Source organism: Eurypyga helias, unplaced genomic scaffold (genome assembly GCF_000690775.1).
Source record: "Eurypyga helias isolate BGI_N326 unplaced genomic scaffold, ASM69077v1 scaffold21967, whole genome shotgun sequence".
In the NCBI taxonomy this organism is placed as follows: Eukaryota; Metazoa; Chordata; class Aves; order Eurypygiformes; family Eurypygidae; genus Eurypyga; species Eurypyga helias.
This window is the reverse complement of record NW_010260074.1, coordinates 4,275-20,505: the sequence shown is the minus strand read 5'-3', so window position 1 is coordinate 20,505 and position 16,231 is coordinate 4,275. Positions and strand designations below refer to the sequence as shown.

General features: G+C 49.2%; 1 protein-coding gene across 1 annotated transcript; it reads left to right on the top strand.

Moving 5' to 3' along the window:
• Window positions 1-15,088, top strand: KRT80 (keratin 80). The gene is made up of 9 exons (XM_010154927.1): window positions 1-327; window positions 4,125-4,339; window positions 9,653-9,713; window positions 10,736-10,831; window positions 13,226-13,390; window positions 13,929-14,054; window positions 14,149-14,369; window positions 14,741-14,796; window positions 14,886-15,088. The coding sequence occupies exons 1-9, from the start codon at window positions 1-3 to the stop codon at window positions 15,086-15,088; spliced, it is 1,470 nt and encodes a 489-aa protein (XP_010153229.1).
• The last annotated feature ends 1,143 nt before the right edge of the window (window positions 15,089-16,231 follow it).

Below are 16,231 nucleotides of genomic sequence, written 5' to 3'. Positions count from 1 at the left end.
ATGACTAACCCTTGCAAAGCCTTCACCAGTGGCTCCCTCTCCTCTTGGGAGGTGTCAGGGAAGATGAGCAGAGGAAAAGCAGCCAGCACGTCTCCGGATCGCCTGGGCCGCCGCAGTCCCAACGGGTTGGCCAGCAATGGCTACGCCTCACTTGGCCTCCACGGAGACAGTGGATACCGATGCTCCTCTTACCCCTCCTTCTCCATCGATGGGAGACTCCTGGCCCCTGTGCACATCGATATTGACCCGGACTTCCAAGCCATGCGGCAGCAGGAGAAAGAGGACATCAAGTTGCTCAACAACCAGTTCGTGACCCTAATTGAGAAGGTAAGGTGAGCTCCTGAGGACCACGGTGCAGCATGGGGACAAGGATGGTGGTGGGGAAGCAGACACTAACCAGTCTCTCAGGAGACTTATCAAGGCCTTCAGCTAACCATTGCCAGGTCCTGAATATTAGGCTAATTACCCAATTAGTTCTTTCTTCAATGCTATCTGTTTTAGCACAGGCTGGCATCACCTCTAGGTGAAGCTGGGCCGCATCTGTGGTCAGCGGCATCGGGCAGCCTGTGCATGCCCTCTGCTGTGCCTGTCACCCAAGAGTCCCTGGAGAGGACCAGCAGCCCAGCCCTTCCTGAGCAGCACAGGCAGGGCCACAGGGGCACAGTGCCGGACAGAGCAGGCCTTGGCTCCCATAGTGGACAAACAGCCATGGGCAGTGACACCAATTAAGGCAGCAGCTCAAATTCTTCCCTGACTGCTACAGAGAGCTGGAAATTCACCTCCATAGCAATGCGGTGGGCAAGGGAGACCCCCCCACCCACCTCCCTCCTCTGTGGTTTTTACTGCAAGGGGTTGCGTGCTTAGCCAAGAAAGTGTCGCTTTCATCTCTTAAGATCCATGAGAAGGCAGAAGGTTTTCTCAAAGGAAAACAACTCATCTAGCCGAGGCAGGTTTCTGCAAAGCACTGGTGCTCTGTAAACAGATGGTAATCTCCTAGGAGGATTGCTTCATTGCAGCCTACAATACAGACGCTCAATGCCAAGCTACTATGGCTTGGGATTTTTTCGTTGTGTTAACTCTACCTCTAAGAGGACCTGAATTCACACTGGGAAGGAGGAGGGTGGGGAAACCATCTCCCATAGCATCTATCCAAACTGAATAGTTGTGAACCAAGCACACTTACATGTGCAAACAGGTGTGCAGTAGTACCAGGGGCTGACCCTGCACAGAGGGGCATGGCAGCCCCTGTGCCGGTGCTTTTCCAGGCACAGATCTTGGCAGTGTGAGTGTGGAGAACTCCTGGTTTGGAAGTCACCCAGGTGGGTTGTGTGGCACGTGCTGCAGGGCTGGTCCTTTGACCATCCAGATGGAGCCGCTGGAGTTTGTGTGGGTGTTAGCTCTGCTCAGAAACCAGACCTTGGCAGAAAGGATGGGGGTAGAGGACACGACCATGCAGGGACAATATGTACGTGACCCAGACCACAAGCACTAGCCCCTTCCATGCAAATAGGGATGGAAGAAGTGAAAGCCTCCTGGGTTCCTGATAAACCCAGTATGGTGGCCGGCGAAGTGTGCATGACAGGGCCTGATGGACAGAAGGTACAAACACCCCACCTTAGCGGGTGGCTTTGACCTTAGTGCTGGCAGCTCCTGCATTTAGCTTTGAAGGCTGTAGCTTCAAGTGGCAAACACATCAAGGGGCAAACTTCAGCCATCTGCCTCAGGCTCTCATTCCAGAGGAAAGTAATGACACTTCCTTGCCAAAGAGAACTTGTCTTTTTAATCAGGAATTCAGATGGTCTCAAGCCTGAGCGGCTAATTCCTCAGATAATTGACTACACTAACTGTAGGAGTTTGCTGCTGATGGCCTTCCAGCAGGCTGTTCCAGATCTGCCAGTATTTCTTTTCCATCCAGATATTTACAGTTGGAAGACAGGAAATAGCAAGGTGATGGAGCCCTTGTTTGAAGCCATACCTTTAGCCTGAGCAGCACAGAGGTAAAGGCCTCCAAGGACCAAGGTTTGGTCACTTCTTCTGTGTTTAGACATGATTTTCCAGGAAACGAGGCCAGAAAGTGGGGAGATTTAGATTAGGTATCAGGAAGAAATTCTTCCCGCAGAGGGTGGGAGCACTGGGACAGGTTGCCCAGAGAAGCTGTGGATGCCCCATCCCTGGAAGTGTCCAAGGCCAGGCTGGATGAGGCTTGGAGCAACCTGGTCTAGTGGAAGGGGTCCCTGCCCATGGCAGGGGGGGTGGAACTGGATGATCTTTAAGGTCCCTTCCAACCCAAAACATTCTATGATTCTATGATCTGGGCAATTCTGCTGCTGCAAAGCTCATGTTCAAAGACTTTGCAAGGAAGAATTTCTGCTAAGAGGGATGCTGGATAAGAGGCCAAGATGTAAGCAGTTCAGCCTAGCATGGTTAGTTCAGCCTAGCATAGCCTAGTATGGTTTGGGAAAAGGGAAGAAACTGAAGAGTTTGGAGGAGGGAGAAAAAGAGCAGCAAGGTCAGGAACTGAGACTTGATTTGAGGGTCAAAGATGGACTTAAACAACAGCCAATGCATTCAATCATTTACTGTCTCAGCAGCAAACAGGGAAGCTGCCTTAAAAGGAGATGCCATTCCTTATGGCCAATTCCACAGGTTAATCCCAGTCTCACTGAGGGATATGCTACCACAATCCCTAAAATGCCTCAGATGGAGAGAGCAAACGTCCCAATTGGTTTCTGGTAGGCCCGGGGGTGACTTGTGCCACTCACAGTGCCCCTTTTCTGGCTCCACTGCAGCATCACCCTCCGATCCGCAGCCTCATGCACGCACACACAGCGTGCCACTCCAGTTTTATGCCAGGACAAAGCAGCCAGGCGGCAGGCTGGGCTACCCCTGTGATGTCTCTGGCTGTGCACCCAAAATATCAGGAAGAAAGGATTAGGTCTATAACAGTGAGACCTGGAAGATCCCACCACTCACACCCCTTCTGCTGAAAACTGATGGAGCATCTGAGCGCTTCTGCTTTGCTTGGCCGCTCTCTGTTCCTGCTTCTCCCTCTGCTCAGAAAAGAAGCATTTGGGGAGATGCTGTCTCTCACCATCTGCATCTGTGCATTGCTCAGCAACTGGGAACTCTGCCTCTTCGATGCACCCAGGCTGCTTGGACTTGAACAGAAGGTTCAAGTCAAAACTGAGGGTCAAGGCCCAGCAGCACCCGCACCCACTGCTCACACTGCACTGGGCATGGGTGAAGCTGCACCTTCCTTGTAGCACAGATGGACTTGTATCAACCTTGAATCATCTCCCTGATAAGGGTGAAGGAAGCAACTCACAAGTCATCAGCCGAAACGTGACTGAAGGAGTTTGGTTTTGTTCACAGAGCAGGAAGACAGAGGGGTAGTAATTACATAATTAATTTCAAGATGGCTCTTGGCCATCTTCAAAGATGTCATCTTGAAAGGATGACAGCTGTTAAACCCTGAGCATTACTGTTAAGATTGTGGATATCAGGAAAGCCGAGTGCCAAATTCCTCAAGTGGTGGGTGGATGAAAACGCAGTGTAAACTGTCTCAAGCAGGCACACACAGACCTCACGTGGAGCCTGTAATTATTTTGCTTATTCTCCAGAGTTCCCATAGGCCTTGTCTGCGTCGCTTTGCAATACAAACCAGGGCTCTGATTCACTACTCAAACTTCACCGTGGTGTAATCCTACGGATTTCAGAGGAGTTATCTTTCTTTGTGCCACTCTGAGGCAGTAAATCTGCCATTCATGCTGGACATGTGTGTGTGACCTGTGGTGGATTTCCAGCCTTTGCTCCAGCACATTCACAGGTAAAGGGAACTAGCACTGAACAGTTCTGATTTTTCAGTGACCTGATAATGCTCATTCATTTTGATGTGAACATATTTTATCAGTAAATTAATTAGTAGATAACGTGTAAAATCTCTAAAAGTCCCTATAACCCTCCATCCTCAAGACTAATTTTCAGGGGCATTCTCATTCTTACCTGGAAATCTCTGCCAATTCCAGCAGCTTGCCACTACACTGCAGATCTCCAAGTCAGCGTCACCTGTCCTGCCAGGAACTGTCAGTGCTTGGTGTTACTAATGTCTGAAACCTCTTCTGCAGGTCCAGTGCTTGGAGCAACAGAACAAGGTCCTGACAACAAGGTGGAACTTCCTGAAGGATCAAGACAATTCTCACTCCGAGTCGGACATCAAGGCCATCTACGATCAGTACATGAGCAAAATGAACCAAGAGATGAAGGCGCTCAACTACGAGCAGGAAAATCTCGAGTCGGAGCTGACAAAGGTCCTGAGCACCATGGATAACTTCCGAAGCAAGTAGGTGACTAACCCGGCTGGATTTTACAAGGGGGAATGTGTTTACAAGGTGTCAGTTCAGCTGGTGCACAGAGCAGTGTGGGATTGACTTAACACAGACAGCCTGTTATTCCCAGGAACAGATTCCTAGTTTTGAGTGCACAGAACTGTGTATTTGAGAAGTTAGCATCCTAGTCTCTTTCTGATTAACCAAAGATGAAAGGAAACCCATGAAAACTGACATACTGCAGAGTGCAGGGCATCTGAGAAATGTCTCAGGCCAGAGAACAGTATCATCAGGAACGACAGCCACTAAAACAGAGCAACATTTATTCTCCACACTGTTATCACAAGCCAGAACTTTCTCCCCAAAACATTTTCTGGATCAAGGCTGGTTAGCATTAAGAAACATCCCTTCCTTTCCCCCTTCACCCCACAACACTTAATGCAAAATTCTGCTGTGACCAGAAAGTCAGACTTTTACCCAGAAAACCTCTTGACAGAAATTACTGAGGTAGCTGAAAGTTTAAGCGAGGACCAGCTGCCACGTGTGTATGCTGCTTCTGCCAAGAGCTTTGAGATCTTCAGATAAGAGCATTTGAGATGTGCCATGGCTTATTCAAGAAGACAATGCTTTTCTTATTATCGGTGTCATTTGCATACCACAGATGAATCCACAATTAGATACTTTCCCTTACAGTTACACCCAGCTGCCTACACAAGACCTCTGGAGTCTTCCCTGCTGATCTGTAGCGAAAAGCCATGTATGGGCACTGTCAAAACAGAACACTCATGCTAAGGGACTACTCCTCCGCTGGCACTGATAGACATCACTGTAGTAATAGCCCAGACCTGCTCCTGATGTACGAAGTGATGCATAAATAATAACAGTGCCTTCCCCAGACAGCTTAGCCCAAGGATCTTAAAACTCTTTGCAGACTTTGATTAAACTAACTACTCCATGTGTCCGCAAATTAGGGGAAGGACTTGAAACCTCCACTTCGCAGACATACATTAACGGAGATGCAGCAGTGAAATGTCTACTCAAGCTCACAGAGTGAGCTGGTGGTGGAGCAGGAATAGGAATTAGGCCTTTGGTTCACCTTATGCTGAAATCATTATGCTCAGCATCCTACAAGAAGTGACGCGCTGATACCCAGGTGCCTAGAAATCCCCAAATTCTTCGTTGTGGGTGTCTGTCTGCTCTTTATTTGGATGTTGGTTTCACTACAAGACTTGCGCTCACTGATGCTTCCTTTGCTGACAGACAGCAATCCTGAGCTTGGTTCAAAGCCACAATATGGATTGTGCCATTTACTCCCCGCCTTAAAAAGATTAATACCTGTTACCCCTCTCAAGTGTGTGAGCACTTGGTCTTCCTCACACTTCCCTGAGGAAATACCTGCTCTGTGGCCCTGCAGCTATAAGAGATACTTCTTGGCTTATTCTCTGCCAGGAAAACTCTGATAGGAAAACGGTTGGGCTGGTAGAGAAATGTCAGATCAGTCACTGCTCTCACAGTTTGTATTTGTACTCAATAATTGCCTATGCCTGACACTTTTTCAGCCTGCTTTCTTAAGGATAAAGGTGCTTACACAAACTGGCTGGCTATGTGTTTCCCCCTACCTTTTAATTTTCTTGGACAGTTACTACCTAGTTGGGCAACAGGACAGACATGATAGGGATGCTACACCCCTCAATTAAAAAAAAAGACTGACTAGAGGCACAGGCCCTACACCCAGCACACACAGAGAATCAGGATTCAGCATGTGCACAGATACAGTATTAGACAGCAGAGAATCCACAATGGGCACCAGCTTATGACTAGCCCAAATACCTGTCTTGAGAAGAGTTCCTGCTTTGTGGGCCTCCGCAGCCAGAGGAAAACAGCCTTCAGGAATGACACTGCTCCTCAAAGCAGTTTTCCTTCATTTGCGGAGCTTTCTCCTTCCACTTTCCCATCTGTGAGATGCAAGGCACAAGCCCTGCCAGGGGGGACCGAAGCAGCAAACAGGCAAAACCCATCCTGGTACTGGGTGCTGTTGACACCCAAAGCCAGTGCAGGTGGATTTCTGTGACAGTGTTGCTCCCAGCAGTTGGTGATTCATGGGGAGAGAACTGCTGCTGCTGAGTCTTTCCAGGCAGCGATCCAACCCTGTCCAAACCCACACCTGACGGTCCTGCACGACGCCTTCAAGAAGGCTGCTCATCCCAGCTTTTTTTCTGGAGCAAATGGTCTGCCTAAACCATGCAAATTTTGGAGGCTTCCAACTCCCGTGGAGGTTTCTTTTCCTGGAGGAATAATTTTTTTGGGGGGGAGGAAAAGCTAATAACTGACAAATTTAACTGGTTATGCTCTGACCGCTACTGCCACACTCCAGACACCACATGCCACGCGCACAGTGACCACCCAAGCAGGCTGCTACCTGCCAGATCACTAACTGCACAAAATCTGCCTGTCAGCGCCCCTCTAAGACCCTAATCTGCCTGCCTTCCCTGTTCAGGAACTGCTTTCCAAAAATCATCCAGGAGATTTAACCAGCTAGGACACCTGCACCTCCTTCTCAAACTAGGTTGCCATTGACCAGCCATTCCAAATAGAGAGGAGGATGGAGAGGGGACAGGGAAATGGGCTGGAAGCTAACACAGTATCTTTAGGAAATCAAGCTGAAAAGGCAAATACTGAAACATACCCCAGTTGGGATGACTGCCCAGAGGTGCTCATCCACACAAGTGTTTGCTTCAGCTGTCCACACGTGTGATTTGCACATGCAAAGAGCCATTTGAATGAGAAGGCAGGAAATTTTTTGCCTTCGCTGACCTACTCTGGTGCAGCACTGGGGAGATACTGCAGGAAAATGAGGCATACAGCCCTCAGAAGATCCTTTCCCGAGATCCAGGGATTGTTAGTCAAATCTTGCCACCTGCAGACTAGACAGTCACCACCCCTCTACCTTCAACCTCTACAGTTGGTTTTCAGCCGCTTCCCGCTCCATTTCCTTGCTCCTCAAGAGGAAGACTGACTTAATTCCATGCCACCAGGCTCAGATCCATCCCACCACTGTATCTTCACCCTACAGTAGTCTTGAAGGCACATCCAGAGAGGAACACAGCCTGCCTGAGATTGGGTTCACCTCCGATTTAGCTTCACTGCCTACGGAACGAGCCCAGGGCGACCAGACGCCTGTCTCAGGTGTGTCTTAAGTGCATGAATCGAGATGGGATGGTTTATGCCTTAACGCATAACTACTTGAGGATTATCTCTAAGGAGATAAATGCTGTAATGTGTTTGTGGAATGCTCCATCCCCACATGAGTCATCTCCCAGCCGCCGGGTCCCTGCGGAGCTGTGCGGTGAGCACGTTTGGCTGGCTGGGCCTGCTCTCGTTCAGTTTGTTCAATACACGAGATTATGTCAGTGCCCAGCAATGTCTGAAGCTGCTTCGGCAGGCTGGGACAGACTGGGATTGGGCTGAGATGCAATGAGGATGAAGGAAGAGTGGCAGGCTGTAATTAAGCTCAGTACATAGTTGCTGGCAGCATGGCTAACATTCCAGCTAAAGAGCAGAGAAACCAGACAGGTAAATCTCGTTAGCCATGCAAGCTGGCCTTATACAGGCAGGCAAGGAGAGGGTGAGTTTAACACCATGGTGGTACTCAAGAGGAACCTCAGAAGTGCCTAACTAGAGCCTGTGACTGTCAGACCCCCTCTGTTGCAGAAGCAACAGTTCCAGGGAGCTGGGTTTGATATTTCAGGTCAGCTCCTGAGCATGACTTACCCCCCTGCCCTGCAAGGGGATCCCTGTGCTGTGTTCCCAATACCTTCTCCTCTTCCTGCTCCTAGACACAGCTCCTCTTTGTTTGTACAACAGCAGAGAAGGCCCTTGAGTGTAATTGGAATGGTGATGCACCAAACCACAGAATATAGCTGTCATTCCCTATTTTTATCATCATCAGTCTGTTAGGAGATGCTATTTTACCTCATTTCCAAACTTCTCAGCCTTCCCCTGATCATTTTGGTGCCATCTGTAGGTAGCACTGGAAGTTTAATTCACAGCCTGGAAATGCTATGTGTACATTAGGATAAGAGGAGGTATCATGGAAAAGCAGAGAATCACAGAATGGTTTGGGTTGGAAGGGACCTTAAAGATCATCCAGTTCCAACCCCCCTGCCATGGGCAGGGACACCTTCCATAGCCCAGGTTGCTCCAAGCCTCATCCAGCCTGGCTTTGGACACTTCCAGGGAAGCCATAACCACCCTGAGAGTGGCAACCTGCTTTGGTCTCAGCAGAAGAGTCAACACTCCCGAAGTGTGTCCAGCAGAGTGGGAGACACCAAACACCCATCACCTAATGCTCCTGCGTGGCAAACGAACCAACTGCTGCTGGTCACACTCCAGGCCCAAGAGACCCTGTGGTTCCCTGGTCAGATACCTGCTTTTAGCAACGCTGGGGCTAGCCATGTGCTCCTCCCAGGACCCAATAAGGACTGGTGTCTGCCCTAAAGCTACCCTCTTGTGTCTGCTGCTGGCCATCCAGAAGTGCATTTGCCCCTGGACTAAGCCTTTGCTATCCTGGTCCTGCCTTATCAAACCTGTTTTTAAACACCTTCAGGGTTGGTTCCTCTGCTGCATACTGAGCCATTAGGTCTCCACCCTATCCCATCCAGTTTTTGCCCACAGAGCAGAAGGTAACACTGTTTTCCACAAATTGCTTTGCCAGGTCCTGTGTTACTTCACAAATTGCACTACACTTAGGCTTGGCTACCTTCACTTGGGCTACACTTAGGATAAGTTAAACCACCAGTCCAGTATTCTTGGAATTTTCACAAGCCAAAGTTTTCTCCCTTGAGAAGACTCTGGAAATTAAATGCTGAGGATACCCAAAAGAAACAGCAGAGGAAGGCTTAGGCTGAAAATTAAGGAGTCTTTGGGCATGCAGCTGGGTTTCACAGAGAATAATTCACCACACCCCACTTCTCCATGCCTACTCTCTCCTTCTGTGGCAAATGTGAGGTAACCTGAGGTTGCTGAGGCCTCAAATTAAATGAGAATTAAAGCTACCTTCTCTCTATTCTGCAGATCTTCAGACTTAAAGTGCTCATGGTGCTACTGCAGAGCAGCTGGCACATGGCAGTTTGTTAACCTCTCTTGTCCAAGATGCCCACACCTAAGAGATCCCTCTCCTTGCTGTCTCGCATAGATCAAGGAGGCGGGACATTGTAGTAAAAGCAGAAAACTGATACCAACGCTTTCTGGGGCCAGCAAGACAACCTTAAGCATCCCAGAGGTATTCACCGTGTGTAATTTCTTACTGTTTTTTCCACTCTCCTTAGATACGAGGATGAAATTCGCCTCTGTAGTGGCATGGAATACACCTTCACGGAGCTCAAAAAGGTCAGTGGCAAGAGAAGCTTTTCATCTGGACAGGCTCTACAGCAGCTCTGTGTAGTCACAGAAGAGCCTGGAGAGGCCAGATGGTCCAGGCTCAGCTAAAAGAATGCAGAGCTAGCCAAGAGTCCTTGTACCAGAGTTCTGTGGGGCAATAAGGTCATGAGGAGGACAGCGGTGGTGAACACAGTCCCCTTTTCAATAGGAAAAGCAGGAGTGAGTCTGGGCCACTACAGAAAAGCCCACAGCTCTCGGCAGAAGTGCCTGGGGGTCGGACCACGCCTGCACCCAAGCACACTGCAAGTGCCCTGGCCAGACCTGGCCTGGAGGGGTCTGCACCCCAGGACCCTTCGAGGCAACACCTCTCCTCCCTGGCATGTTTTCTCTCAGAATGACATCATAGGTTGGGAAAGGCTGGAAATTGATAAATGTGTTTGCTTTTGTTTCCTGTCGCATGGCCACACCCTGTTTAAACATCCCGTCCCAGAAGTAGCTGCACTTGAGTATCAGCTGAAATGGGAGGCTTTGTGCAAAGCCTTTACATAAAACAAAAAAAATCTTTTTTTTCAGGGTGTTATTAGACAGAGGAAACGATCTCCGCAAATGATCGTTATGGCTAATTGCATGTTTTCCCTGACACACTCACCAGCCAGTATGGGCAGTTCTGGTGACTTTTGTGAACAGCATCAAGAGTTTTCAATAAGCTGTGCTTTTTGTGGTGAACAAAAGATGAGTGGGTACGGACCGGCCCTGCCTGTTTCCTTCTCCACCCTACCTCTTTGAGACTTCCACCAAAGCGCTCACTCAAAAAAAAAAAAACCCACACACACCAAAAACCACCCCAAAAAGGTGCAGAGGAGGACCACAAAGGAGCCTCCCTGCTTGCAGAGCAGGAGAGCAGCTTCACAGGTTCCCTCCAATAAATAGCGAGCGGGAGACTTGCTGGGAGAGAGGTGGCAGTGGGAAAGACTTCTTGCTACAGTCTCAAAAGACAAACTAATGATTAATACACTTTACATCTCCTGTAGGATTTAGATGTGAGCTCCTTGCACAGAACTGAGCTGGAGGTAAAACTCCATGGGCTCCAAGAGCTGATGGATTTGAAAAGAACTATCTACGAGCAGGTAAAAACGCAACTGGGGGAGTGACCGGGGAACACAAGCCACTATGCAAAAAAATGGCATTTCTGTGGAGAGTGACACTGACGAGAGGGCATTGTTCCAGATCTACACCAAGATGAGAGCCTCTCCAGGCTGTTGCAGACAACTATCAGGGGGCGTAAGGCAAGGTCTCATGAGCTAATCCCCTTCCCTTAACTAAACCATTTTAGATTTGATCAGGATGTTCCTTCTGCCCCACAGCTGCTGCAGGGAGGCTGCTCCAGCGGGTGTCCCCTCTAACAGTCAGGAACCCCCATCCAGCTCCTGAACTGGTTGGTTTGGGCTCAGCAACTAATGCCCACCAATAGCGTTTGCCTTGAGACCAAGTGCTCCAGGTCACGAGCGAGCCGAGGAAGGGCTCACAGCAAAACAGGACCAGCCCTGGTGATGCTGGGTGAGGTGCTGGATGCTCTTTAACACAACCCAACAAACTCCACTTCCACTTTAACCATGAGTGTGCAGCCAGGTATCACTTCACCAAAGGGGGAAGGATGCAGAGTCTGCAGCCCTTCCGACAAACCCAAAGGCTACAGCACGCCTGGATCTACTCAAACAGGGCGATTACAGCCACTTACTCAGAGCCTGTAAATGTTACCAAGCAGGCTCAGCAGTGTTTTGGAAACACTAATGATTTGTCTAAATTCTACCAATACAAACAATTAAAATGCTTGACAGAGGAATGTTATCACCCTTTGTGGGGAAACTGAGGCACAGAGTGACAGAAGGACCTGCATGGGCATACATACCCTGCCCACAACTAAACATGAAGCCTTACTAAGGTTATTCCTGGTGAAAGGCAGTTCACAGGGGTAGTTGGAAATTGGATCCTGCTGTGAGAGTCTTCTGAGCTCATTTCCTCCAGGTGTCACACTGCTATCCTAGCAGAAGGCTGCATTTTTTTTTAACCTATGCTTCACACAAACAAATTATCCTCCACCTCTCTCTCTGCCCTCTCCTCTCCATACTTGCTTTCAGGTTAGTCATTTTCTCGCCTGTACCTGTTGATTTGACTGACATCAACATATAGGCACACATAGCCAGTGGAAGGGCAAATGAGGAAAACTTTGCTTGACAGCTTTGCTCACAGCATGTTGGGATGAATCAGAAGAAAATCCAAGCCTCCATCCTCATTAATAAACCACCAGGTTCTTTTTTTTTTTTTTTCCTGGCAGAGGATGCTCAAGTATTTGCAATAAACGTGCATTTTCTCATACAGCTATTAACCTGCTCAAAGATTAACAAAGAGGCTCAAGGATTAAAGGCCAGTGGGAAAAACTACACAGATAATCCTGCTCTTTGGAAGAGTGGTGGGGTATTTTTCTGTTATTCATGAATCACCACGTCAGGGTGCCCTTTGTTTCCCCAGTCAGGGGAATGCAAGGCAAACAGTATACAAATGCTTCTTTAAGAGATTAGAGCCCTCAGCACAAAAGGGGAGAACAAAAACATCAAGATGAAAGGTTAAGAGATGGGGAGAGATGTATGCTGCTCCCTGTCAAGGCTGGTGTAAGTCAGCAGCAACTGCAGAGGTACTGATAAGAGCAAAGGAGCAGTCTGAGGCTAGGGGGAGCTGCCAAGTGAACGCGTACACCATCTGCTCAACATCAAGTCATGTCTTGCCTGCATACAAACCACTCAGGAGTGCAGTTTACAGGCACGGATTAAGGGTCCTTTTTAGGTGCACTGAGGGGAGGCTGCATTCATCATTGTTTAGCTCCTTTTTCTAAAGCTGTGACCGAGTCAGCTATCAAGAGCAAATACCCCAGTCAGTGATACTGCAGCTTGTGTGTGCACATTCCTCCTTCCCCCATGCTGGCTTGAGTTTCCCCAGCAGATGAAAGCAGCTCTGGGGAGTGGAATAGGTCTGCTACCGATGGGTGTCTTCAGAGAAGGGTCCTGTTTCTCCCTTCTTTTACCAGACAAACTATAACAACAGAAGTTATAGCCTCTCTAGCTACTGAAGCAGAGCTGGACAAAGACATCTCTGTAGCACCACCAGCCCACAGAATGATTGACACTGCCCTGTTTCTTGCCCAAGACATATAAGACCACCATCTGAACACTGACAGGTATTGCAGCATGATCAGTTTGATTAACCTCTGCTCTTGGTGCACTACAAATGCACCATTTGGTCAGACTTGTAACAGACTGTATCCGGAGGTCCCACACCAACACCCTAGCCTGAGTCTGGAGTTCATGGAGAAAATAATACCAGCTTCCACACTTCAGGGACTGAAAACCTAGGAAATCCCACTATCTCCACACTGCATATGGATGATGCTTTGCCTAGTAGACCTGCTCTCTCCTGGCTCTCTGACTACTTGGTATCTCAGTCCTATTTCTCTCTTTGCTATTCAGGAACTTGAGGAGCTGCTGACAGAAATTAAGGACATTTCTGTTGTCCTGGGAATTGACAATGCATGCAAACTTGATCTGAGCAGAATTGTGGAAGAAGTGAGGGCCCAGTATGAAGCTCTGGCTCTTCGGAGCTGGGAGGAGGCTGAAGCACTTACTAGAAGAAAGGTATTTGTCTCCTTATCTGATTGATACTGGGGAGAGGCAGAAGAAGAGGGAGACAGATCAGCCTAGAAATTACAGGAATCAGCAAGATGTGGAGGGACAGACTACACCTGAGAATGGAGGGAGGGACAGGGTGCTAACCCAGATCAGCTCCTCCTAACTCCAGTGTGTAAATTATAGTTTCATTGCTCTAGGCTCTCCATACTGTCAGTGGAGAGAGGCAAGGACATCTCCCAGTGGCAGCTTGTCCCACCTAAGATGCAAATGACCTTCCACTAGTGCCTCCTTGAAACAGAGCAAGAATGTGATTAACCCCAAGAGACAGTGTGCTCTGTACCTGGCATAGCTACAGCCAGAAAAGGATACGAGATGATACGAGATACGATACGAGATATGAGATACGAGATAGGATACGAGAATGAGCGAAATCCTTCCATGGACCCGCTATTTTGCCCACTTAGGTCGTTCTCCTCAAGGGCAGAGGGAATCCCCACAGATTCCTTTGCTGCGCAGATAACCCACCCTTCCATCTCTCCTGCAGCTGAATGAAGGAAGCACCCAGTCAGGCACCTATGGGAGTCACCTCCTGGACAGCCGACGGGAGATCGCAGACCTGAACATACAGATCCAGAAGCTGAGGTCCTGCATCGTGTCCCAGAAGAGCCAGGTGCGTCCTGGGGTGGGTGACAAAACCCTGACGTACAGGTCTGAAACCACAACACACCTAACGCCTCCACCACCCTTTCCCTTTGCAACACCAGTGTCTGTACTTAGAGGAGCATATCAGAGAAGCAGGAGAGCATGGCGAGATGGCCCTCAAGGATGCCAAAGCCAAACTAGTCAAGCTGGAAGAAGCCCTACAGAAGAGCAAGGAGGATATGGCTCACCTGGTGAAAGAATATCAGGAGCTGATGAACATCAAACTGGCACTGGATGTGGAGATCCTCACTTACAGGAAGCTGATGGAAGGGGAGGAAAGCAGGTAAGCTGGGCTTCGTTGTGCCTGAGGAGGGGAAGGGATGCATCCAAACGCCTAGGGAGAAAGCAGACATCCCAAGCTTTGAGTCGGTATTTAAGGTGTGATCAAAGAAAAGAACAAATCCCAGCAATCCCCATATATTCTGGCCCTGTTTCTTGCTCTGAAGTTTCCCTTGGACCCCCCAGATTAGGGGGTTCCAGCACTTCTCTAGATGATGCTTTGCCCGATGCCATTGATTGAGCCTTCCCAACCCAGCCATGCACTTGGGTCTACCCTGGTAGCCCAGCTCACATGGGCCCAGTTCCAGTCCTCTGTATCTCTCCAGCACAGCAAAGATGAGTAAGTGTCCTCACGCTCTGTCCTTGCGTTCACAGCATGGAGCAACCGATACCCACAATCATCAGCTCCGTCCACTCTAGGCCAAAGCACCGTAAGTGGTTTTATTCAGACAATTTGGTGAGGCAAAGCGTGAATGAAACGTTTCTAACCTCCCTGCTCTCTTCCCCCCCACGCCTACAGTTTCTGCCAGCACCTTGAGAAACTCCACGCTGTTTGCAAGAGGAGCGGGCAGCACCAAGGGCGAGACGAAGCCAAATGGCAGCAGCACAGAGATGCTGCCCCCTAGAAGCCCCAGCAGCGACTTGGCGACACCTGAAGCAGACATCTGCATCAGCGGTGCCCGGCCAAAGCCCGATTCCCTGCCCACCGAAGAAAGCTCCTAGGAGAAAGGGAGCTCCGCAGCACAGACACAAGACCTGTTGGCATCTGTAGCCAAACGAGGCCAAAGCACTTTCAACTCAAGCCAACATCCGAGGGACAAAGGATGAGAATCCACTCCAGGCTGTCTCCTAAATCTCTTTACAACATCCCAGTTAACATCTCTGTTACTGGTTACAAGCAGAATCCAACCCAGGATTTTAGACTCTCCCATTCAGATACCTTCACCAACATCTTCCTCTCTAGCTCTGCTTCCCCAGGGGATTTGCATTCACAACCTTTGAGATCTACCTACAGGAACTTGGCAGGAGGGGAAAGTATTATTACACAAGCTTGTAACACAGCAGCCAGCAGCCCAGCCATTTTACCAGTATTACAAAATCACGCCCTGCTCTGCATCTGCGAGAGGCGCTCGCTGCTGTGGCTTTTGGAGGAAGGAAGCATCGAGCTTTCCCAGCTGAGCTGGTGGGGAGATGCAGGTAAACAGCCTGAGCCAGGTGGATTTGCATATCTGGTGACAAACATGCTGGCTGTACTGGGGGATCCTTGGCCACTTCAGAGTATTTAACTGATTTTACTGCCTTTTGGGTGACCCCTCATTCCTTCCCAAAGCTAAAATTCCTTAAAACTTTAATTTTCAGAAGCCACCTTTCTGGCAGACCCACCTATCTCACCTAAAGGCACTTCAGACTCCACACACAGTGGTGCTAGGTCCTGGAAACGGGGTATTCCCTGGTTCCCACTGAACTACAAGGAGCAGGTTCTTTGTATTTATTGAACTTACACAGCAGCTTCTGCTTTACCTGGCTGACACCAGCCATGTCACACCAAAGCTACCAGAGCCAACTGCAGATGCCACGTCCCCCCCTCACCACAGGCATTACTGCGGCCTTCTTGCACAAACTAACATAGACAGCGCCCTGCAGTATTTCCCTTTCCGAGGCCAGGCTCTGGCCCCAGCCACTGCCATGCATCCCCACTTGAGCTCCCGGATTTTGAGTTCCCAGGAGGAGTTAACAGTCTCTTGGCATATGTCCATTGGGTGCATCACAGTATTTCCACTTTCCTGTAGGATAGACAACTACCGTAGCGTCTACGGAACCGCAACACCTGCTCTCCAGGGTTATGGCTGTTATATAATAAAGTAT

Bases quoted from the DNA above. Each gene is read 5' to 3' on its own strand.
- KRT80 (XM_010154927.1), top strand. From the start codon at position 1: ATGACTAACCCTTGCAAAGCCTTCACCAGTGGCTCCCTCTCCTCTTGG. The intron at 4,340-9,652 runs GTAGGTGACTAA...CACTCTCCTTAG, and splicing joins ATGGATAACTTCCGAAGCAA to ATACGAGGATGAAATTCGCC. The intron at 10,832-13,225 runs GTAAAAACGCAA...TTTGCTATTCAG, and splicing joins AAAGAACTATCTACGAGCAG to GAACTTGAGGAGCTGCTGAC.